The following is a 25207-nucleotide window of genomic DNA, read 5'->3' as shown; positions in this document are numbered from 1 at the left end:
TCCCAATCCCGTTTTGACACTGTTAAAAGGGTTAAATGTCATGAAGCACAACTGCCAATAAATAACAAGTATTTTCAATTAATTTATTTTTTTTAAAGCCACAATTATTTTTTATTGTCATGTCAATTACGGTAGGCCTTTTATTTTTTGGTCACATACATTACTAATCATTAGACACATCACATATTCATGATTATATCAGATCCCAACATCAATCTTTTTTTTAAAGATTTCATTATTTTCAGCTATTTCATTAGCTGAAAGATGTTTACACCTTAGGACGATATCTCTTCGGCTGTGGAGCCAGAACATCCAGAAGATCTATAGTGTGAAGAAAGGGAGAGTCTCACTACAACACCAGGTGGCATGTCTGTGCAGCGCTGGTGGTGGCTGCAACCAGTAATTATTCTGCTGTGTATTCTACATCAGTGTTTCCCAACCTTTTTTGTTCTGCGTACCCCCTAAGCCATGTTGTCATATGAAGAGTACCCCCCTCATACATGACCTTTATCTATTCTTCTATCCCAAAGTGGCTACACTCCATGTTGTTATTATTACATTTCTCCACGTACCTCCTGAGGTATGCTCGCGTACCCCTAGAGGTACACGTACCCCTGGTTGGGAAACACTGTTCTACATACACATATAGGCCTATTGAAGCAACTTAGGCTAGGCTACATAAACATATTAAAATGAAAATGAGCAACGACTTACCGGTCTTTCCAGAGGGGAAAATCAGGGGCCCAAAGGAAACCATAGTTGCGCTCGTGTCATTCAAGTCTGAAGATCTCCGCAATCTTTTCAGATGACTAGATTTACAGGTCTGAGATGGGAAGAAAAATCATACTGTAGTGTAGTCCCACTGAAGGTGTTGGACACTGTATTAGGACATGCCGTAGGCTTATATGAAGAAAGTAAAATGATAAAGAACAGCATGAATATTCTGTATTCAAACAAGAACAAGAATTCAACAGTGTCCATCAGAATGGCAGATGAGTGTTAGGCCTCACCGGAGCACAGCTGTTGCCCTCCAGAAGGCAGAGGTGCAGGCTGCAGTGAAGGTACAGCTGAGGAGGGTGCCCATTAAAAGTAAACATCCTGAAGGAGAAACGGCTGCTTGTGGACTCCCCATTTCGCAAGACCTCCACCGTCCCGTCTTCTGGGTTTGCACACCTGCAGCAGGAGTAGAGGGCAAAGAGCAAGTTCAAGTAACTTAAGATGGCCAGCCATACACACTTGCCTTCATGAAGTGTATTTCATTACATGTAAAGCTTTCCAAAACTATAAGACTGAAGCATTTACTGAACACAGCAATAATAGCAAGTGAGTATTTCAGGATGACAAACTGTTTGGTGATGAGGCTCCAGGTGATGGAGGAGGTGGAGTTGTTGGTGGGTGTGGCCCAGCAGAGGTCCAGCACACTGGAGAACTGCCGGCTGTCCACTCCCTCCACATCCACAGATATGTAGATCTCCTCATCAGACGTCTGTGCCACAGCCCCATCGAACAGCTCAGTGAAGTCGGCATCCTTATACGGAATCATCCGGATTTGGTATGTTCCCTTTCCTGGTGGCAACGTCAACTGTGTGATACTGCAGATAAATCAAGTTCATTTGAGAGCAGTTTTCCATTCTATAATGTGTTGATTTTCTGCAGAAGTTGTTACAAACTTACGCACTTGTCAGATACGGTATATTGCTGTAAGTTATACTAATAACTAATTAAAATAATATGGACATTCTTTATTATAACATTCAACCTCAGCCTTAATCAGTGAAAATGGTAAATAATCTAGCATTCAGTCTCATCAAAGTGCATTTTATCATTCATGAAATGTCATGATGAAGAATGTAACCTTTTTAAGACATCGACAGCCACATCCATGGAAGTATTTTGTGTTAGTGGATATACGCAGGCGAATTGCAAGTTCAGCGTTCTCTCTCTGCTGATAATTAGACCATCTGCAGAATCCACTTTCCCCTGAATAGAATTCTCGTAGATGGCATGGGTTCCATTTACCTGAAAAAAGATGAGATCACACACAGCTTACTATTTCCCCAGTCACGATCAACTCGTGAATAGCATAGCATAGTCCCAAGCATAAGAAAGTTGCCAATGCAATGGCTAGTCCTATCAACTCATATGTTGTAGTTATTGAGAACATTGTCGTTGAACTTCAGATTCAGATTCAGATTCAGATTACTTTATTAGTCCCATGAAGGGCAATTCAGTTTGCGGTCCCAGTCTCCATCAGTCAATGAATAGATAGTATAAATAAAAAGAGTAGAAAATGAAACAAAAAACAATAAATAAATAGGAAAACAAAAACATACACATTTTAACACATACATTCAAACACCCTGTCCTGTCAGTGATGAGCAGCCCTCAGTAAATTAAATGGTCAGTAATGAACTCTATCCCTACAACCTTGTTTAATAATCTAATGGCTACTTGTTGCTACTCCTTACCTTAAGTTGCGTTCCACATTTTCGGTCGTCGTTGTTGAAGTGGAACTCTACTCGTCCATCTCGAACTGTGCCTTTGCAGTCTGGATTGTTGAGGTGAAAGACTTCAGCAGAAAATCCTGCCTCAGACAGGAGGCAGCGGGACAGAGAAATCCATGCAGAGCTGTTGTGGCAGGTTATAACTGAACCTGAGACAGAGATATCGGTACACATGACAAAAACAAAGGACAGGATGTGATGTTGGCTGAATATGTGCACATTGGATGTACCGGTATGTCTTACCTTCTTCCTATTAGTATTTCTTTCTTTTTTTTTTTACCTTTTATCTATGCTTCTTATCTATCTTATTGTTGGTTCATTGCTGGGCTGGCTGGAACAAAAACCTGCATGGGCATTTTTGGCATAGTCCAGTCCCTCACACAGACCCCTGTTTTTCTACAATATTGTGATTGGCTCAGTCTACTGTTAAAGATAGGCCAATGGGCCACAGCATCGGCCCCTGATGACTGTCGGTCCACCGGGAACATGCCCTGTATGCCAGATTGCCACTCCAGCCCTGGGTCAGTGAGGGGGACTAGGCCTGTCAAACTAAAATGCCCATTGATGGGACAAAAATAGTTTTCCGAACTGAACTGAACAGAACATTTTAGGGCTAGAATCACACATTCAAAACGTGAGGGACAGAAAGCGCCATGCTAGTATTGAAGGTGCAATTTGACAAAATATGGACCTCTGATTTCATCTCACCAAATGAATCTGGGTTGAGTCCGTGATGGTTGTCCTTGCACAAACAACCGTAGATGCCTCTTATTTCCCCACAGATCTCATCTTCTGTGCAATGCAGGTGGTGGCAAGGGTTGGTCGGGACTAAGCAGAGATAAGGCAATTGGGTAGGGTTAGTAAACAACCAACAGTAGCCAACAACCTAAAAAAGCAATCATAGCCAACAGGAAATTGTATTGTTCAAAAAACTCCCTTAAAGGATAACTTCTTTTGAAATGACTGACGTTTCGGCGCACCTGCACCTTCACTTTGTGCACCAAAATAAAAAACCTCTAAAAAGCTGCTGAGTGGTCCAGTCATCCCTGGGTCTAGACACTGTGAAATAGCCCAGTTTGTCTTTTTAACTTCAGTCAATTTCAACATGCAGTTGTAATGCTCACACTACCCTGAACTTTTTTTTTTTCTTTAGCCTTTTCCGAGATCCTGGTCATTGTAATGGGGGTAGCTGTTTGTTTACATTGTAAAATATTTGTATTTCCAAAAACATCCAAAAGGTTATGCAACATCAGCAGACAACTAGCAAACAGTGGTACATTTGGGAAAATATTTGGAGTAGGCCTATGTTAATTGTTTTTAAAATGTAAACAAACGCTGCTCCCATTAGAATTGCTCATATCTCGGAAAGGGCTGAGCCGAAAAATGTGGCATCACCGGGCTACTGACAAGTCAAGGATAGCGTGAGCAATCCAGCATATTGAAATTGACTGAAATGGTCCTTTAAGTACACATTAGTTGGCCATGTAAAATGCCTTTTTGGACAAAAGTGAAAAATTTTACCTGTCTGTGTGGGAACTGCTGTCGGTGTTGTGCTGGCTCCCGTAGTTATGGTGGTCACATCTACAAAAAAAGATATTTTAAAGAATGGCTTTTGACTTATCTGTTCGTTGCGCAAAGAATACAAATACAGATGTAATGAGTGATTGCTCAAGAATCCTCATTCAAATTAAAACAAAACCAGTCAGTCATGAGTGATAATGATATTTTTTTGAAAAGAAAGAAAAGAAAACAGTGTGAACATTGCATTCACTCTACCTGCACAGTAGCGACTTTTGCAGACCTTCGGCTTAACCAACTGATAAACATAAAAGTTTCCAGGGCACGCTTTGACTTGAATGGGAGGTAGCCACTGACAGCTGCGGAAATCACACGAGTGACATACGTTGCGTGTGACTGTCCCATCTTGAAGAACTGGGTGAGTACCGTTCAGCCACAGTGGGAGAGCAGCACCACATCCTCTGCTCATACAGGACTCCGGCATGCGTATGCTCTTCCCATTATACATCAGTCGGTACCAGCCATACCACCTGACATAACGGTCACACCAGTTGAGGACCTCAGTGTTATTGGTGGCCCTTGAGAGATCGTCAAGCACTGTGTGCTTTTTACAGGGGTCAAAAACAGGCGTGACTGAAGCATGAAAACAGAAAAGCCATTAGTACACAAATGACCATGACATGATTTAGGCTTATGGCTAAGAGAGGTCTTAAAAACATTAAATATTGCTCTCATAATGTGCCAGAACATTGCTTGTCATCGTATGTGAATTTAAATTCTAGAGTCAACTTCATTGAAATGTGAATGGTCTTACCCAGAGCCATCTAATAACAGAGTTGCGCAAACCGGGGACCAGGAAGTCGGTTGGTGATGTGATTCGCGTTGATTAAAATGTTTCTTAACAGTAAACTTCTGTTCTTGGAAACTAACACAGAACCATCACATACCAAACAAAGATTAAGTACAAACAAATTACATGACCTTTACCACATTTTCTGTGTTATACCGCCACCTCCTGGAACTAAGTAACTTCTAATAGAACTAAAGTCAATGGGGATTTCCATGTTAACTCTCCGTGAGGCTCCATGAGAGCCGCCATTGCTGTGGAAAGATTGGTCCATAGAGGTCTATGGGAGTGGCGTAACTCTGATATTAGATGGCTCTGGTCTTACCTACAGGTACATCTCTGGATATAGTGTTCACATCTAAAAAAAAAAAGTTGACTTGAAGTTATCAGTGTATTACATGAGGGCTATAGTGATGATCTTTAAATGACTAATTAAATGATGAGCAAAGCTGGACATGATAGGAACAGATGCATAATTGTGATAATATAGATAATTTTATGGCTTACCTGTACAGTAAGAGAAATAATTTGTGATTACTGGGTTTAGCTTGTATACATAAAAGTTTCCAGGGCACGCTTTGACTTGAATTGGAGGTAGTTTCTCAGTACAACAGGTGTAACCACTTGACTTGCATATGTCACGAGTAACTATCCCATCTTGCAGGGCAGGGTGGGTCCCATCCATCCACAGGGGTTCAGACGTGCCACATCTACCGAAGACATATGGATGGCATGACTCTGCCAGCCATATGTTTTGGCCATTATATTTCATCCGGAACCAACCACTCCATATGTAATGATCAAAAATAATGTCGCCGGTATGGTTGGTGGCTCTCCATGGTTGATCCAGGACAGTATAGTTAAGACAAGGATCTAGAACAGGTTCTGTCACAAGGTGTGTAAAAAGACATTATTAAACTGCATATTGTACCAAAATATAGTGCAGTAATAATAATACAGTACACAAATCAGGAGGGTTGCAGGTTTCAGATTCTGAATCCCGATAAACAGAGGAAGGAATTTTACCTTTGTAGCAATAGACTCCTGCCCTTTGATTGGGTGAGGGGAAGGCGTGTTCTCCAGAGAACGTGTGGACTCCACTGGGACGGCCAGTAGATAGAGATTTAGATAAAGAGATCACGTAGCGTGTACTGCCATCAGAGAGCCAGCCGTATATCAGCCATAAGGTTCGCAGACCCTCCCTCCAGGCAGCCCAGAGCTGGCCCGGGGAGGCCAGCACTGCACCCAGGCTCTCACAACGGGTCGTAGCCTCTTCAAGGGTCATATACTTGTTGAGGGGGTAGATGACCTCACCTAGAAGAGGGTTGCACACCATATTAGAACACCTAATTTAGGGTTGCATATACAACCCAAAAGCATCAAATGTACAGTTTTCATTTACAAATCAATGCACCTGTTAGCCAGTTAATATTGGATGCTCACAGAGCTCATTTGCCTAGCCTATAGAATCAACCCTTGGCCTCTTAGAATACACCCACTTTTCAACTTTCCCCTCTGACTGTGTCTTTGACCATTTCTGATTATTTCTTTTTCTAAAAAAAAAAACACAATATACAGCACTACCGTACTCACCTTGAATCTTGCCAACATAGCAGTAAACGTCAAACCTATTGCTTGGATGTGGGAATCCATATGTTCTGATACCAGGTTCTGTCCCTTTGTCCCCATAGCAACCTGGTCTTGGAGTAGTTATCGGATATCTGAAACATGTTATATTACACTATTGTGTTTCATGTGTACAGTTTGTATTGTGTTTTATATGTAAGCTTTCAATAATATTGTTTATTATCATTGTTTCAATGACGACAGCATAAATGATGACCAACATACCTAACAGACCGATCAGCTAGCCAGCCAGCATTGCAGTTGTCAAGGCCATCCTCAAAGGCAGACCTCAGCTGTACCGCAGTGGCTATTGTACTATTGACCTTTTGGCAGGCTTGCTTGGCTTTCTCAAAGGTTAGCTTGTATCGGCCGGCACTAGACCGATAGTGAAATACAACACCTGAGAAAATAAATGACCCTGTAGTACAAATGCGCTGTTCGCCGTACAATACCTACTCCAACAATCCCCAATACTCCTACCTAGGCCTACAACTATGTACATGATGGAAATATGACATTCATGAGTCTCTGACTACAGTTAGGACACACACACACAAACACACACACACACACACACACTGCACACTTGATTGATTCCCACTCCTAGCAGAAGAAACCTGACATGTCAAGGAGGACAGCATGTTTTCTCCCATGATCCTTTGATCCAACTCTCAATTATCTGACAATTTCCCATATAGGCCTATCTCTTTGGATGTAGGTTGTTTAACTATAACTATAGAGGGTGTTCAGGTCTTTTGGACCCGGGCCTGTAGAAAAATATTTTAAAAAAGGAAAAAATCTGAGCTCATATTCACCCTCATGTTTCCTTCAACCTGTTTGTGAATTTCTGTGTATATATGTACTGAATGTTTTTGAAGGTGAGAGATACAGAGTAAGATAAGGAGACAGTGAAGCAAGTGACAGTGAAGGTCTCAGATTGAGCCAATAGTGCTCTTGTCCCACAAGGTTGCAACATTGATGCACAACTGGAGGACCGAACAATAACTGCACTTCTTTTTCGACATAATTCACACTCTTGCCTTGTCTACTCAACATGTGATCAGTATTGTATCAAAGAGTTTACACAATATTTATGTATGAGCCCCAAAATGATGCAAGTCCAAAAGACCCGGGAACACTCCCTGTGTAAAAGAAATGTGCAGGGGGGGTTGGGTTCATGTCCCTCACAGAAAATTATCCAGGGCCAGCGAATCTCAAAATGAAAGAATAATAATTTATACTATTTTTCTCAAGCAAAAAACTGAAACTGAAAAACTGAAAGGAACACCTTACAAGGGTTAAATAGTTAAGAGGACATCGTAGGATTTTCCACCTGCTGCTCGACATGACTTTCTCTTATTCAATGACTGCATTTAGCTAAAATACACAATGAATTATGCGTGACTTGCTTACTATACTCATAAAATTAATTATCTGTAAGCTTGTGTTTACATGAGGCCTGGGCCTCTGCTTCAACCTCAGAATTTGGTTTGGAATAACAATAATACGACTTGTCAATAGGAGACCATCTCATTATTCAGAACAATGCCCGAAAAGGGACATGCGACCGGCAAGTCATCAGTACTCACCACTGACATCCAAGGAGACGGTAGTGTGTGTTTCCTCCATGCCATTCATGACTTCGCAGTGATACATGCCCTTATCGCTGTACCGGAGCTGCTGTATGGTCAGAGACGCGTCCTCAGTCTCCTTGCTGTTGGCTGGCACAGACACCCTGCCCTGGTATTCTGACCCTGTCTCGATGACGATGCCATTCTGAGTCACCAGCACAACCTTCTCTGTGTCGCTCTCCAGCTTGATCCATTTGATGCGCAGGTGGTCTGCGGGCGAAGAGGGAGCGGTGGTGGTGGTGGTGGAGGGGGAGGAGAGGACCGCCGTCTCCGCCAGAGAGCCCTGGACTGCGGGGCTTTTCTTCATCTCCATGGGACCTGCCGAACACAAATATATGTAGGCCTATGTAAATGTCCTACACAATATTTGCCTCATGATTTTCGTGCGTTTGCTGATACAGAAAAGTATACCTTCTCATAATCCATAGATTTGTGTGTGTGTGTTTGCGCACGCTGTACATGCATCCTAAGGTTTCTTCCTCATGTTGTCAATGTATTTGAGCAAATGACCTAACTCTGTTTTTTTTTTTTTTTTTTTTTTTTACCACAGGTTCATTTGCCAATTTTAAAGCATTTTTAATCTGAACCTGATATCTAAGTCAAGTCTTGGATAATGAGGGCAAAAATTTTAAAGTGTCTCACTCACCTGCATTTGCCAGAAGCATTAGAGAGACTAAGTACAATGTGATCTGATGATACTCCATTTCCCCTCTTCTGTGGAATAACAAACATCATAGATGATCCTCACCAACACCCCCCTGATGCCCACATATTAAGGCCTTGATTACATAAGCAGACATTTCATATCTTTTTACATATGATCATGTGTATTCAATAAAAAAAATGCCATTAGCCTATGTCTGATGTGTTTAACAAATCTTCACATAAAAATCTTTTTCTGGGAGCTAAAACTTCATGTGGTTAAACAATAGGTCCAAATAGAGGTGTTTTCAAAAATATCCACATATATGTAAATGGGGTCTGAAAGGCCAAGAATGTTACTCATGCGTTAAGTTTGTCTTCATAATTATTAGGCCTACAAATGTTTCAGTTTGGATGTTTACAGTAGAAACAATGAATAACTGAGAGTTTATGAAATGACAAAATCCAAACTAATGTGAAAATGTTGAAAATGAAATGATCATACCGCAAGTTTGTTGAAGGGTTACTTTTGTCTGACGTCTTTAGACTGGATCTTGCTGTAGGGCTACGGTACTTATACTGGCAGATTTGGGTGGTTCATGTAGCCTAGGCTACATATTTTCTATGTTTGTACTTCATGTTGAAAGTGAACCACTCCAGTCTTTGTTCCTGGTAATCCTTTTACCCAAAGGGGTTTGGCCTGGAACGTTTTGGGATCATTAATGCAGCAAATGTTCCAGGTGGGATATGCAATTTTTTGCAAAAAAGTGATGGGAACAAGTTAATCTCAAAGAGGTATGAACATGTCCTCACCACGTCCACACCAGAAATTACAGCCATGTTACCAATTGTAAAAATGTTTGGCAAAAATGATTGCAAACAACAAAATGAAAACAAATGCCTGTAGTGCTTACTGTATATATTTTTTATTTTTACAGTAAAAACACCTGTGCCTGTGATGTTTTTTGTCATAGCTCTTTGTAAGAAAACAGCAAGACATTTTCTGTGCTCTGCGACACACTCTTTTCCGGAAACATGATTGAACTTTGAAGAATGACAGTTTTGAATGAGGTTTTGTGTACTGTACAAATAGGTGGGGCCTTAAAGGCTTTAATTTTCAAGCTTATTCTGCTCTCTTACCAGTTCTTACATAATGTATGGACGAGGGGGAGAGCACTATAGGCTAACATACCCTTGAAGACAATGAATGACCAAAATATTACAGGGCTCTGGAGTTAACCAAGAGTGTTGATAAGAGCCTGTGACATAAAAGATTTTTCAAGAGTCATTTTATCTTACGAACTTCATAAGATCTTGCATTGTGTGTATTCACAGATGGGTCTGTTGCCATGGGCCCAGGGAAAAGGAGGACCCATTACCCATGGTTTTTTTTTTTGGGGGGGGGGGGGGGGGGGTGGATCAATTAAGAGGTAATTGATCTAATAAAAGAGCCTGGAGTCCTCATTTTCTTAAGAATGGCGGCTGTCAGCAGTTCTGGGGGCATCCACACTGATGGATGATTACCCAGACATCCTTGGTTGTCTATGTCAGCGGCCTCTCATATGGAGTAATGAATGAATGTTTTTTTTTTTTTTAGCAAAGGGGAGTAGAACTGCCCCGCTGAGACTCGAACCCAGACCTTTTGGGGTAGTGAACTGGGGCTCTGACCGCTACACCAAAGAGCCAGGCTCGTTGGCATGACAGTCAGAAAACGCCTTCCCCCTTCGGGAAGCGCACCCATGCACTTCACACACTCATGGTGTCCCTCACGTAACTGCCCATCATGCTTCTCCCATTCAGTGTGCCCCATCACCGGGTTCACCAGTCCTGGGGGTTCCTCAAATGGAATTACAGCTTACACACAATGGGTACGCTGCCAATGGCTCACGGTTGCCATCCCACTTCTGACACCATTTGTAGCGAAGTAGAGTAGAGTTGTCCCACCGGGACTCAACCCTAATGATGGTCACTCCATCACAGTCTTTATTGTCATTGTACATGTAACATGGTGAAGGTTTTGCGCCTAGGCATGGCAGTAGGCCTAGTCTGCGATTGGTGTTAGCACGTGATTGGTTGGCACCTGCAATTACCTTTTTCCGAGTTCATTTAAAAGCCTGGCACCGGTTACTGCAGGATGTGGCTGATTTGTTTGGTGCCATCTCCGCGTCAGTTTGTCCGGTTGTGTCTGGGCGCACACACCGATATGAAGTGGACTCTTAAATTAGCCATTTGCGTAAAGCAAGCCTATGGCGGAGTAGGTTAGGTTCGTGCTGCTGATGAGTTAAGTTCACGACCTGTGTGTCTGAGGTATGTACGCATAATCATCCCTCCCATACCAGAGAGGTTATGTTGATGTTGCTGGGAGGCTCACCGCTGTTTATTGCTTCACCAGGTATAAACGTACTCTGTGTCTCCTGGTGCCATGCCATCCCGGCTTGGGTAGATATTTCCTCCTCGCTCGTGGTATATATGTCCAACCCTTCATTTTCCTTTGATGTATGAAGTTAGCTTACGTTCGCTAGTTAACGGTGCTGTATGGTAACGTATGTGTGCAGGTATGCTGTGGAACTGTGGGCCAACGTGAGGTTGTCTGCTGAGGCGAGCTGCTGTCTTGCTCTACTTGGGATTCTGAACTGACGCGCGCTGAGCGCGCATGCTTCTGGAGCGAGACCGATTCTGGCTGCGCTCCTGACCGGTGTGAATGTGTGTGTGGGTGGGTGTCTAGTCCTGTGTGTGGAGTGATCTCCGGTGCCCCCGAGTGAATGACCACACACTTGTGCGCTTCCTCTCCTTTTCGCTCCCGTTTGTTGTTTTTCTTGAAGTATAGTCTACTGTCAGTATAATGCACATTGTTCTCGTAATCGGACCATGTCCATGCCTGTGTCACTCTAGCCCTGTTGGCTTTGTCTGCTGTGCCAAGTTTATACTAATCATGTGCGTTCTTAAATTGCATGCCGCTGTTATCTAACCTGATTGCTGTGCTAAGTGTGCTGTTTCCTACTAATGCTTTTGGGGTTGGGGGAATCACTGGGCCGTATTGTCTGATTCGGACATATGTGCAGCCCACATTTGTAACTGACTGAAGTTGCCTACTGTAGCGGGCATTTTAGAGATTTTGTACTGTTGTAGTTTATTTATAAAGTACTTGTATTAATAAAAGAATGTTAATTGTATGCGAACCCAGACTCTGGTGTCCTTCACGAACCTCTGTGCCTTGTTACTACTGGTTTAAAGCAAAATATATTCTGGGGGTATCCCCCAGTGCCGTAGTCGTGCAATCATCTGTTTGAAATAGGTCATTATTATTTTAATTAATTGCCGTAAAAGTTCCACTCCGCTACATACAGGTACAACGAAATTCATAAAGGGCAGATGCTCCCGGTGCTTAAAAAACAACAAAAAACTATATACAGTATGAAAAATTAAGACTTAAAACAGTTATCTGTGCAAAATGTAGTGTGCTGATGGCGTTTGGATAAAAAACTCTTTTTGTCTGTTAGTTCTTGTACACAGAGCCCCGTAATGTCTGCCTGATGTCCAGGGTGGCAGGGGTCTCTGATTTCTTTGGTGACAGTAGAACAACTTCCTCTAAAGAGAGCAGGGGACAGCTGGTGATCTTCTGTGCTGTACGGACCACCCTCTGAAGAGCTCTCCTGCCCACTGCTGTGCAGCTGGAATACCACACACATATAATGTATGTCAGGATGCTCTCTATAATGGAGCTCTGGTAGAAGAAGCGGAAGCGGAAATCAGAGACCCTCTCCACACAGGCCCCATGAGCAGCGGCTGAATGTTAGCCTTTGTCCTCCTATTTAAAGTCCACTATCATCTCCTTTGCCTTTGTGATGCTTAGGAACCGGTTGTTCTCCCTTCACCAAACAGATAGACGCTGCACCTCTTCACGGTATACAGTTTCATCTCCCTTGGAGAGGAGACCTACGATGGTGGTGTCATCAGCAAACTTGATATTATACATGAGAAACTTCTCTGCCTTCTTTGGGCACAAACTTATTATCTGTGCAAATCTAGTACTTTGCTTAATTCATATACTATATGCTGTAGGCATACAGCTGACTTCCATCTTCCAAATCCCATTTTGACACTGTTAAAGGGTTAAACAACTCGAGTACAAAAAAGAGACAGGGTTTTATTTTTTATTTTTTTAGCCACAACAATTTTTTATTGTCATACCAAATATAGGCCTATTACTTTTGGTCTACACTTTAGGCCTACTTAACAGACACATTACTTATTCATGATTATATAAAATCTAAACAAAAAATGTTTAATTTTAATTTATTTTATTATTTATTTTTAATTTAATTATTTTCAGCTATTTCATTAGCTGAAAGATGTTTACACCTTAGGACGATATCTCTTCGGCTGTGGAGCCCGAACGTCCAGAAGATCTGAAGAAAGAGATGGAGACAGTCACTACAACATCAGGTGAGATGGCTGTGCAGCTCTGGTGGCTGAAACCAGTAATTATTGTACAGTGGTAAATTCATATACGTACAACAACATAGGCTATTAAAATGAAAATGACCAACGACTTACCGGTCTTTCCAGAAGGGAAAATCAAGGGCCCAAAGGAAACCATAGTTGCGCTCGTGTCGTTCAAGTCTGAAGATCTCCGCAATCTTTTCAGATGACTAGATTTACAGGTCTGAGATGGGAAGAAAAATCACACTGTAGTGTAGTCCCACTGAAGGTGTTGGACACTGCATTTGGAAATGCTGTATAGGCTTATATGAAGAAGGTAAAATAATAAAGAACAGCATGAATATTCTGTATTCAAACAAGAACAAAAACAAGAATTCAACAGTGTCCAGAGTGGCAGGAGTGTTAGGCCTCACCGGAGCACAGCTGTTGCCCTCCAGAAGGCAGAGGTGCAGGCTGCAGTGAAGGTACAGCTGAGGAGGGTGCCCATTAAAAGTAAACATCCTGAAGGAGAAACGGCTGCTTGTGGACTCCCCATTTCGCAAGACCTCCACCGTCCCGTCTTCTGGGTTTGCACACCTGCAGGAGTAGAGGGCAAGGAGCAAGTTCAAGTAGGCCTAAATTAAGATGGCCAGCTATACACACTTGCCTTCATGAAGTGTATTTCATTACATGTAAAGCTTTCCAAAACTATAAGACTGAAGCATTTACTGAACACAGCAAATTCTAACAAAGTATTTCAGGATGACAAACTGTTTGGTGATGAGGCTCCAGGTGATGGAGGAGGTGGAGTTGTTGGTGGGTGTGGCCCAGCAGAGGTCCAGCACACTGGAGAACTGCCGGCTGTCCACTCCCTCCACATCCACAGATATGTAGATCTCCTCATCAGACGTCTGTGCCACGGCCCCATCGAACAGCTCAGTGAAGTCGGCATCCTTATACGGAATCATCCGGATTTGGTATGTTCCCTTTCCTGGTGGCAACGTCAACTGTGTGATACTGCAGATAAATAAGTTAATTTAAAAAAGATCATTTGAGGGTAGTTTTCCATTCTAGAATGTATTGGTTTCCTGCAGAAGTTGTTACAAATTTACAAAGTTGTCAGATACATATATATAATATAATAATATAATGTATATTGCTGTAAGTGATACTAATAACTATTGAAATAATATGGACATTCTTTATTATAGCATTCAACCTCAGCCTTAATCAGTGAAAATGGTAAATAATGTAGCATTCAGTCTCATCAAAGTGCATTTTATCATTCATGAAATGTCATGATGAAGAATGTAACCTTTTTAAGACATCGACAGCCACACCCATGGAAGTATTTTGTGTTAGTGGATATACGCAGGCGAATTGCAAGTTCAGCGTTCTCTCTCTGCTGATAATTAGACCATCTGCAGAATCCACTTTCCCCTGAATAGAATTCTCGTAGATGGCATGGGTTCCATTTACCTGAAAAAAGATGAGATCACACACAGCTTACTATTTCCCCAGTCACGATCAACTTGTGAATAGCATATCATTTAGTTCATTTGGTTAATCACCTCCATCTCCACCTGTGCAACTACTAACTACCCTTTGGCTTTTCTGTTATTAGGACCATCATTTTTTATTGTGTGTGTAGCCCACTTGCTGTGTGTGTGTGTGTGTGTGTGTGTGTGTGTGTGTGTGTATTTTTTATTACAATCATTCCACATGTCCCAAGCACAAGAAAGTTGCCAATGGCTAATCCTATCAGCTCATATATTTTACTTATTGAGAACACTGTTGTTGAACTTGTTGCTCCTTGCCTTCAGTTGCGTTCCACATTTTCGGTCATCATTGTTGAAATGGAACTCCACTCGTCCATCTCGAACTGTGCCTTTACAGTCTGAATTGTTGAGGTGTAAGACTTCAGTAGAAAATCCTGCCTCAGACAGGAGGCAGCGAGACAGAGAAATCCACGCAGAGCTGTTGTGGCAGGTTATAACTGAACCTGAGACAGAGATATCGGTACATACATTTTAGAACTATATCACACTTGCAACTTACAAAAGCAGAGGGATAGAGAGCCATGCCTAGGGCCGAACTGGGGGGAAAATAGGGACCGGGCACTTTTGGCTCAAAGGGGCCCCTCATAATTAGTGGCGCAGAACCGACTCTGGCCCAATTTTTTATTTATTTATTTTTTTAACATTTCTGAAAAAATGGGTACGGGTCCCACCGGGAAGTGCCTGCTAGCCAGATGACCAATCCAGCCCTGGCCTGGCCATGCCTATATGTCGCAGGTGCAATATCACAAAATATGCAACTTCTGTCCTCTGCTCTGTCGTCTCACCAAATGAAGCTGCGTTGACTCTGTGATGGTCATCCTTGCACATGCATCCAGAGATACCTCGTGTCTCCCCACAAACCTCATCCGCTGTGCAATTCAGGTTGTGGCAAGGGGCTAAGCAGAGATAAGGCCATCAGGTTAATGAAACACGGTCGCACTGGACATTTAGAATGTCCAGGTAGACGACCGCTGCTGTATCACATCGACTTCTGAAAATTTGAAGACAGGGTTTCAAATCTGTGAATTGTCTTACCTCTTACAGGAACATCCTTGGATATGGTGTTTGCGTCTGCAAAATAGTTGATGGATTGATGAAAGTTAATTATACGGCATAATACATGGGGGCTACAGTCAGCAATGAACTTCAAATGAACTGTACAAAGCATATTAAGCCGGACATGATAGGAACAGACAAAGAATTTTGAAACTGTATAGACATGCGTACTGCAGCATGGCCGACATTGTTGTGAGCATTTGGCACAAGTTACCTGTGCAAAAAACACTGTTACATGCTTTTGGCGGGTAAAGCTTGTAGACATAGAAGTTTCCAGGGCACGCCTTGACTTGAATGGGAGGCAACTTCTCAGAGCAGCAGCCACGATGGTTAGATTTGCACACGTCACGCGTAACTATGCCGTCTTTTAGGCCAGGGTGGGCCCCGTCCATCCACAGGGGGGCAGATGTACCACATCTGTTCAAGGGCACGCATGACTCCGCCATCCATATGTCTTGCCCATTATATTTCATCCGGAACCAACCGTGCCACAGGCCCAAGAGACTACGGTCACAATAATGGAGCTGGGCAGTGTAGTTGGTGGCCCTCCAGGGTTGGTGCAGCTCAGTGTAATCAAGACAGGGGTCCAGAACAGGTTCTGCCATATGGGTGTGTGTCGAAATCAAAAAGATAGAGGTCATTTAATTACACAAATTAGCACACAAAATATTGCAAAAAAAATGGTCAAAAGACCTCAATAAAGACCTACACAAGTCAGGGGTGCAGATGCCAGAGGGCACAAGGGGGCTACCGAGGAAACATGGCCTACAGTTACGTCAGGGCAACACACAGTGACACTCTAACCGGCACTGCAGCGTAAAATGTTTCAATACTGTATCTTGTCACATGTCTGCTATTATTGACACCCCCAGCCAATTGGAGGGCCCGTGGTAGGTTTCGACCCCTATCTACAGCCATATGACTGAGTGTTTATCTCGTTCTCCCTCTGCTGCATAGCAGCATAATCCAGAGAAAGGAAGGCGTTTTACCTTTGAAACAGAACGCTCCAAACCTTTGGGTTGGCAAGGGGAAGCCAGTCTGGTCTTCAAAGCGGTAGAGAGTGTGTACTCCAAGTGTTCCATTGCCACATTGCTGGTCTGGGACGGAGATGGGGTAGCGCACACTGCCGTCAGAGAGCCAGCTGAAGTCACAGCGGTCCAGGCCCTCCTTCCAGGCGGCGTAGAGCTGACCGGGGGACGCCAGCACAGCACCCAGGCTCTCACAGCGGCCCTTGGCCTCACTGAAGGACCAATGGGTGCCCGGGGGATAGATGACCTCGCCTACAGGTCAGGGGGGATCACACGCACACACAGGCACGCACGCACGCACGCACGCACGCACGCACGCACGCTCACACACACACACACACACAAACACACACACACACACACACACACACACATTTTATTAGAACATCTCTGTTACTGTACAGGAATACGGGCATGTACCCCTCTGTATGCATTCATTTGGGCAAAGTGGTATATTTGCTTTAACCATATCCGTATAATTTTTGTCATTGCAAGGGCAATGTTTTTTTGATATGTATGTCTGACCAAAAATCACTGATCTAAGTCTCATCATACCTTCCTTACTACTTATTGTAGTTATTCCATTACATTAGCATAATTTAACCTAATCTAATATAATCTCCTTCATTAGAAGTTAAAATTTATGCTAATTTGATGACATCATCACATTTATAATCAAATGATTGGATGGTGGATGGTATCTTTACCAATGCTGGTTTCGCCTCAATTTCATTTATTCTTTTTATTTCTCGTTGCTTGCGTGTCTTATGAATATCATACCCTGCAACTTTGGTATCGATATATCCTGCTGTTGAGGACGTCATGCTTGCTACAAGCCACTTTGCCATATCTGTGATGTAATTTTGTGACAGAATTTTTTATATTTTTTGTTATTTCCATTAGCATCAGACAACCTTGTGAAAATTTAAGTGGTCTGAAGCACATACTCACTAAAATTGATGTACATAACCTAAATTGGATGGAAAATAAGCCCTATTACCTTATTTTTATATTTATCCACATGTGATGTTTACACAAAAAAAGGTCCGCACTCAAAAATATCTGCACAGGGCCTACATGTAATCAGCACCCTATATGTATTCAAAACTACGTATCTCCCCATTTGTGACCATTTGTGTATTTTTTGGTGAAAAGCGACAGATTTCTGATTGTAATTATACTCACCTTGAATCTTGCCAACATAGCAATACACATCGAACGTTTCAAATGTTGAAGGGAATCCATACATTCTGATACCAGGGTGTCTTCCCTGGTCCCCATAGCAACCTGGTCGTGGATTTGTTATTGGATATCTGAAAAATATTGTTGAATTTTATATGCAGCATTCTAGGCTATATTAGAATTTAAATTTTACATATCTGCTTTCAATCATATCTATTATGTATAATGTGTATAAGTAATAAATCATTGTCTCTGTCATCAATGGCACAATAACACGAATAAGGGCAAACATACCTAACAGACCGATCAGCTAGCCAGCCAGCATTGCAGTTGTCAAGGCCATCCTCAAAGGCAGACCTCAGCTGTACCGCAGTGGCTATTGTGCTATTGACCTTTTTGCAGGCTTGCTTGGCTTTCTCAAAGGTTAGCTTGTATCGGCCGGCACTAGACCGATAGTGAAATACAACACCTGAGAAAATAAATGACCCATAAGAAAAAAGTTGTTTCATGAGACTTGACAGTACCAATACCTACTCAAAGAATCCTCATAATGCTCCACATTCCTCCTACAGGCTCTACATTTACTACCACTTACATGATTGACATACTGTATGAGCTCTTTTAGAGTATATACGTATATATATAGGCTACTGTATATATATATGAGTATCTCTCTCTCTCTCTCTCTCTCTCTCTCTCTCTCTCTCTCTCTCTCTCTCTCTCTCTCTCTCTCTCTCTCTCTCTCTCACACACACACACACACACACACACACACACACACACACACACACACACACACACACACACACACACACACACACACACACACACTTCAGTGATTCCCACCTCCATGGGAGCAGACACCTCAGACACGGTCACGTCATCAACACTCACCACTGACATCCAAGGAGAGGGTGGCCTGTGTTCTCTCTGTACCAGACGTCACCTCACAGTGGTAGATGCCCGCGTCGCTGGTCCGAAGCCGGCGTATGTTGAGAGATGCATCCCCAGTCTCCTTGCTGTTGGACGGCACATACGCCCACCATGTACTATTGCGGTCGCTGCCATTCTGAGACAGCACAAATTTCCTGCTATTGCTCTCCACCTTGGTCCACACGATTCGCAGTTGGTCGGTGGCTGAGGTCTGGTTGGTGGTGGGAGGGAAGTGACAGGGGAGGACCGCCGTCCCGGCCAGAGAGCCCTTGACTGGGGCGCTTTTCTTCATGTCCATGGCATCTGCCGAACACAAACAGGCAGTCATAAGGATGTGCGTGCATCCTAAGACATCTTCCTCGTATTGTCAATGCATTTGAAGACAAATTACCTCACACAGTTGGTTTTTTAATTCTGTACATTCCGTAACATTTTACCACAAGCTTCATTTGCTTATTTTAAAACATTAATAATCTGAACCTGAGATCTGTGTCAAGTCTTGAATAATGAGGACCTGGGAGCACAGAATGTTAAGGGTCTCACTCACCTGCATTTGCCAACAGCATTAGAGAGACTAAGTACAATGCGATCTGATGATACTCCATTTCCCCCCTTCTGTGGAATAACAAACATGTGATGGAAAAGTACCAATTGATGATCATCACCAACACCACCTGACACCCACATACTGTATTAAGACCGTGTTAACACACTTGCAGTTGTTTAAAAACTTTTTTCTGTTTACATATTAATGGCATCGGGATGAAAAAACACCATTGTGTCAGGCATTTTAGAAATCTCCACTTTAACTTAAATTCTAAACTAAACATTACAAAATCTCTACTTAAAAATATCTGTTTCAGGGAGCTAAAACTCAGTTCACTTATAGACTATGAAATGGATGTGTTAACAAAAATATCTCCCATAGGCCTACATGTAAAGAATGTTATACTCATGCATTTAGCTTGTCTTTGTAATTCCTATACATTTTAGTTTTGGATAACATTTTTTACAGTGAAAACAATTAATCGTTGAGAGAAAATGACTCTGTTCACAGTTTATGAAATGACATTACAAACTAATATGGTACATGTTGAAAATGAAATGATCATAAGTTACCCACAATTGTTGATGTGTTGCTGTCATCTGACGTCTAGACTGGATCATGCTATAGGGCTGCAGTATTATATAGGCAGTTTTGGGTGGATCATGCAATTTAGGAAATCATTTACACATATCACAATGACTGAATGAAATATTTTCTATGTTTGTAATGTACTTCATGTTGAAAGTGAACCACTCCAGTGTTTGTTCCTGGTAATAGTTACCCAAAGGGGTTTGGCCTGGAACGTGGTGGGATCATTAATGCAGCAAATGGCCAGGTGGAACATGCTATTTTTGCATTATTTAGTGAAAAAGTGATGGGAACAAGCTAGGCTAATCTCAAAAGTGGTATGCACGTGTCCCCACTGTCCACACCCAAATTACGGCCATGATTTTACCTATTGTAAAGTTGCTTGGCAACAGTTATTGCAGACAACAAAATGAAACAAATGTCAGTAGTTCTTAGACTATATTTCCTATTTGTGCAGTGAAAAAAAAAACACTTGTGGTGTATTTTGCGATAGCTCTTTATAAGAAAACAGCAAGATGCACAAAAACTGTGCTGCATTGCGTGGTGTTCTGTGACACTCCTTCAGAAACATGCTTGAACAAATTTGAAGAATGAGCATTTTGAATGAGGCTTTGTGTATACTGTTACTGTACAAATAGGTGGAGCATTAAAAACTTCACTTTTCAAGCTTATTCAGCTCTCATACCAATTGTTACTTAATGTATATGGACAAGGGGTGGGGTAAGGTGTGTGTGTGGGGGGAATATGACAAGAGTATGACAGTCTCACAAAAAATGCTCCTTAAGATATACTTTTTCTTATGAATTTTCAGAAGACCTTGCATTGCGTTTATACACTGTTCATGTGGACTACTGGTTTGTTTTGTTTTAGTGTGCTTTTGACAGGGAACGTGAGTGTAAAGACTTTTACCACAAGGAATTAAAATGTCTCTGAATCAAATTTTCTGTCACGACACATTTTCTGCTTGTTCATATAATCAACCTAGGAAGGGAGACATGTGCCAACCACACCTCATTGACTGATATTGATGTTTCAGCAGTCGATGCTATGGTGTTGAAAAGAAAAAAACACATAACCCCCATACCATATATACCAAACACACACACACACAGACAGACACACACACCACACACACCACCACCACTTTTTTTCCATTGCAGGTGCACCAGTTCATCTGGGCCTGCTGGGGGTCATTCAAATGTCAGCGCTCTTGTGTCCTCATATACTTGTCCTCATATACTTGGTCCAAGATGAAGGATTGGCCATGGGCATGCCTCAAATGGCTGGGGTGCAGTACAGTTACATTCTGGCCCGGGTCAATCGGATCCTCCCCTGTCCTTCTCTTCTGCTCACTTCCTTTCACTGTCTCACACTGTCCTATCAAATAAAGGCACAGGAGCCCTTAAAAAGGGATTACCATGCTGTAGTGGCCCAAGATCTTATTATAATTATTATTTTATAGAGGCCCATGCCCTCTCTTATGTTTTACAAAATTGTCTTTGTGCCTTAATTTGACTGCGGAGATATTGGTTATGTGAAGTGTGGATTAAATATTATATCAGAGATTTTGATAGGAAGGGGAGATAGGACAGCCATGTAATCGTACATAGAAATTAATGGTAAAGATTCGTAACGCAAATATGGCGTCTACCCGCACATCTCCCGCCTTTCTGGTAACAAGAGCCAATGTGCCTGCTGAGCTGCGGTGCCAGTGATCCAATCATCTGGCTGCATCGGCGCACGCAAAATGATGTGCATGCTCAGTTGTGAAAAGCCGTTGCTCTCGTGCCGTTACGGAACTACTGCGCCTGCGCTCTGTCAAAAAAAAACGTGAGAAAAGTGGCTTAAAAAGCTTTGTTTTGACTCGTATACCACAACCAAGCAGTCTAGATTGGTCAGTTTTTCACGGTGGTTTCAACCATATGGTTTTCACAACTGCTGGGTTCTTCCCCGTCCTATACTCAGTTTCCCCATTCATTTTTCCCATTGACTCTCAGATCTGGTCTACTTAATCGCGAAATAGCACTCTGAAGGCGTCACCAAGATGGCCGCCATATGTCCCGTCTTATATCTAAACTGTCTCTGCCTATATATATATAGGCTATGTGTTTTTCAGTTTGTTTAGGGAATGTCCCATTGAGTAGGCCTACCATTTGCATGTTGTCTGAAAACCTTAAAAAGGGCCAACTTCGGAATGTTGTGGGATATGATCTGTCCTCTACGACTGCCATCCATGCCCTTTATTGCAATTTTGATTTTACACCACACTATCACATATTCTCAATTTCGCATCTCCATAGATAATTCATCTTGATTACTTTTGGCTAACCTTTTTGTGTGTGCATAGGCCTGTAGTGAACTTTTAAACATGCACATTTTATTTGGGACTATTGGCCAAATTATTATGAAACATTTTGATACTAATTTGTGAGTGAAATGTGTTACAAGTCAACTTCAAGGCTACAACTAGAAGTTCATGTGAAGTGGGACATTCCTCGAGGTTATCGCTCTAGGCCCCAGAATTTGATTGGTTGAGCACCTCGTAGAACTTAAGGCGAGACACTAAAGGTGAATAGGCTAAAAAAAATAACTTGCAGATATCACCATGAAACTTTTCCAGTGGATTACTCATATAGGAGAAAAAAATGTATTGGAAGTTTTCTGAAATCTTATATTTAAATATGGTAATTAGGCTATGTTTAATTAATTATGCGATAATTTGCATATATATTCAAAAGTGTAAAACTTGACATGTGGAAGAGCTAGACTCAAAATTCTTTTTTCATTGTGTTATTACAGCTATTTAAAAGATTTTGTCACAGGGATTCATGGATATCTCATTTTGTTTCCCAGAAAATCTTAAAAAACTGCTATTAGCCCTGAAAATGTGATTTTTCGCCTCATTTTAAGGGAAAAGTCCTATAAATCAGGCTTAGATTAGAATGATATAACAACAAAATCCTGTGACAGAATCTTCCATATACAGTCAGGAATAGGACTGGAAAGTTTGGTGTATGTCAGCCATACAGAAGTGGAGTTTTAGGCCTTTGAGTGTGAGGAAAACCTCATTTTGAGAAAATGGCCGTTAAAGATTTGTATGGCAAAAAGCCATAGATTTCTGGTAAAAGCCACAACGTACATAAAAAAATGGCATTAGGATGAATGTATGTAGGATGAATATATGCATGTATTACACTAAAACTGATAACTCTATTGCATTTAAAACAGGTGAATATTTTTATTTTATCATTAATGGTATCCACATGGCATGTACCGTGCCATCATCAGTGATCTGGCTTTCGAGGTTACAATCCTGTACCCCCTATTTCTTCCAGCCATTCACTACACCAATTTTGGAGTGAAATCACCTATATCTAGGCCATATTTGTGCACTTGAAGCATACTATTTCACTTAGGCCCTACCAACTGGTGAAGTGAATGGCTGGTCCTCCAATTTGCATATAGCCTACCAATATGTTAGAATAGGCCCTAACAGGCCTCAGAAACTGCCAGGTTAAAAATCACAAACTGTGGAGTAGGTCCATGGATGTTATAGCATCAGAGGTTCATGTTGACCTCTCTAAACATGTATTACTGGCCATAATATTTCCAAAAGATCACACAAAAGGGTCCTTAATATTGAGAATGAATAGGCTGAAATTGAATATAGCTCATCTACTTGACAGAACAGCTATAGGCCTATCGCTACAAAAGCCGCACAGTCTGGTATAGGCCTACTTATTTGTGACAGCAAGGAGTTATAAACCATGTTTATTTTTAATCATGATTAGGCCTATGGTTTTAGTAGGCCTATAGGCCCTAGGCCTAATTATTATTTAGTTTTTGGTTATGTTAAGGTTGGCTTAAGCTTCGGCCTATGGACAAACAGAATGTTTCCTGCTAGGCTACCCTTAAAGATAGGATTATTTTACTATACTTGTAATGGTGTAATGGTCTCTATTTGCTAGATGCCAGTGATTTGGCAACAGCCCAACATGATAGGCTACAACTAAATTGGGACACTTCTCTGTTTGTTCATGAAAGGGGCCTTCTCTGCCTGTGCACACCACTGGGCCAATGGATAAAAGCTCTACTTTTGTTTGTTTCTTTGTTTTTTACTTCACTTAAAATATATAGCAGGGTGTATTTTTATTGTCCAGGTCTGCTTCATTTTTTTCATATATCCACTGTAGGCTACTGACTTTTGGGAAGTGAGCATGTTGCAGGATGACAAGCAGCCTCTCTGCTTTGCAATGCGTGGTGGTCAACTACCTCATCCAAAGATAGTCTTTTTACACAAGCCCCTTTCCATAATGTTGAAGGAAGTAATCTTTTCTGTGCCAATGGAGTCAATTATAGACTAATAATCAATATCCATCAACTTAAGAAATACTGGTCTATTGGAAGAAAAATATCACAGTTAGTCGCCAGGCTGGTTTCACCTCGGAACAACCTCGGCATGTTTACCTGTGCACTTCACTCGAAAACAAGATACAAGAGTGTTTATTAGGCTATGTGAGTCAATTGTGAGCTACATCGCACGTTAAACACGTTAAATAAACAGTACAATGAGTACCAATTCGTTGATTATTCAATTCAAACGCGCACTGACAGAGATTTCGTTGTGGTGCAAGGAGAGGGTAACCTAACTGTAGGCAACGCATTGCAAACGCGAGCCCAACGAATGCCGACAGCGTACCGAATAATTCACTTTAAAACATATATTGTCGTTTGCTTTATTGTTTCTCCGTGCTTTCTGTTACATGTAAGCACGGGCTCTTGTAATTTCAATTCGTCTTGAAGAAGTGGAGACACGAAGTGCTCTGTTGGATACTTCTCACTCCAAAATAATCCACTGCAGCCGAGAGTGACACGTGACTGATTAGAACCAATCACAGTGCCGAATCTCCCATTCCGGCCAATCGGATTTCGTTTCAACCTTCTCTTCCTGTTTTTTTCGCCTTGTCTAAATCAATGATTGGTGGTTGACACAGCGGAAATATCCTTATTTGGAATACATGACTATATGCGGGAAGACTCAAGCTTTCCAACGAGACCTCGGAAGGCATATAAAACCCAACGGTTGCAAATAAACACTGTGCGTAACAAGAGGAAAAACACGAC

General features: G+C 41.9%; 3 protein-coding genes across 3 annotated transcripts; all 3 read right to left on the bottom strand.

Annotated features, from left to right (window-relative positions):
• Positions 1 to 81: 81 nt before the first annotated feature.
• LOC134458688 (pancreatic secretory granule membrane major glycoprotein GP2-like) lies at positions 82 to 8439 on the bottom strand. The gene is made up of 9 exons (XM_063211116.1): positions 8085 to 8439; positions 5896 to 6183; positions 4494 to 4655; positions 2469 to 2653; positions 1856 to 2019; positions 1347 to 1592; positions 1011 to 1173; positions 715 to 823; positions 82 to 321 (listed from the first exon to the last, which is right to left on the bottom strand). The coding sequence occupies exons 1-9, from the start codon at positions 8437 to 8439 to the stop codon at positions 269 to 271; spliced, it is 1725 nt and encodes a 574-aa protein (XP_063067186.1). The 3' UTR covers positions 82 to 268.
• A 4673-nt stretch (positions 8440 to 13112) lies between these two features.
• LOC134457974 (pancreatic secretory granule membrane major glycoprotein GP2-like) lies at positions 13113 to 16242 on the bottom strand. The gene is made up of 9 exons (XM_063210028.1): positions 16020 to 16242; positions 15785 to 15820; positions 15535 to 15645; positions 15008 to 15192; positions 14506 to 14669; positions 13962 to 14207; positions 13625 to 13787; positions 13326 to 13434; positions 13113 to 13177 (listed from the first exon to the last, which is right to left on the bottom strand). The coding sequence occupies exons 1-9, from the start codon at positions 16195 to 16197 to the stop codon at positions 13125 to 13127; spliced, it is 1245 nt and encodes a 414-aa protein (XP_063066098.1). The 5' UTR covers positions 16198 to 16242; the 3' UTR covers positions 13113 to 13124.
• On the bottom strand, positions 16243 to 19557 carry LOC134458687 (neurocan core protein-like; the record flags this gene model as incomplete). Its single annotated transcript, XM_063211115.1, has 5 exons — positions 19496 to 19557; positions 18910 to 19251; positions 18335 to 18484; positions 16795 to 17085; positions 16243 to 16403 (listed from the first exon to the last, which is right to left on the bottom strand). Coding segments are annotated over exons 1-5 (1002 nt in total), but the record flags the coding sequence as incomplete, so codon positions are not given.
• Between the last annotated feature and the right edge of the window lie 5650 nt (positions 19558 to 25207).

This window comes from Engraulis encrasicolus, chromosome 11, assembly GCF_034702125.1.
Source record: "Engraulis encrasicolus isolate BLACKSEA-1 chromosome 11, IST_EnEncr_1.0, whole genome shotgun sequence".
NCBI lineage: Eukaryota > Metazoa > Chordata > Actinopteri > Clupeiformes > Engraulidae > Engraulis > Engraulis encrasicolus.
This window is presented reverse-complemented; position numbering and strand designations above follow the sequence as displayed.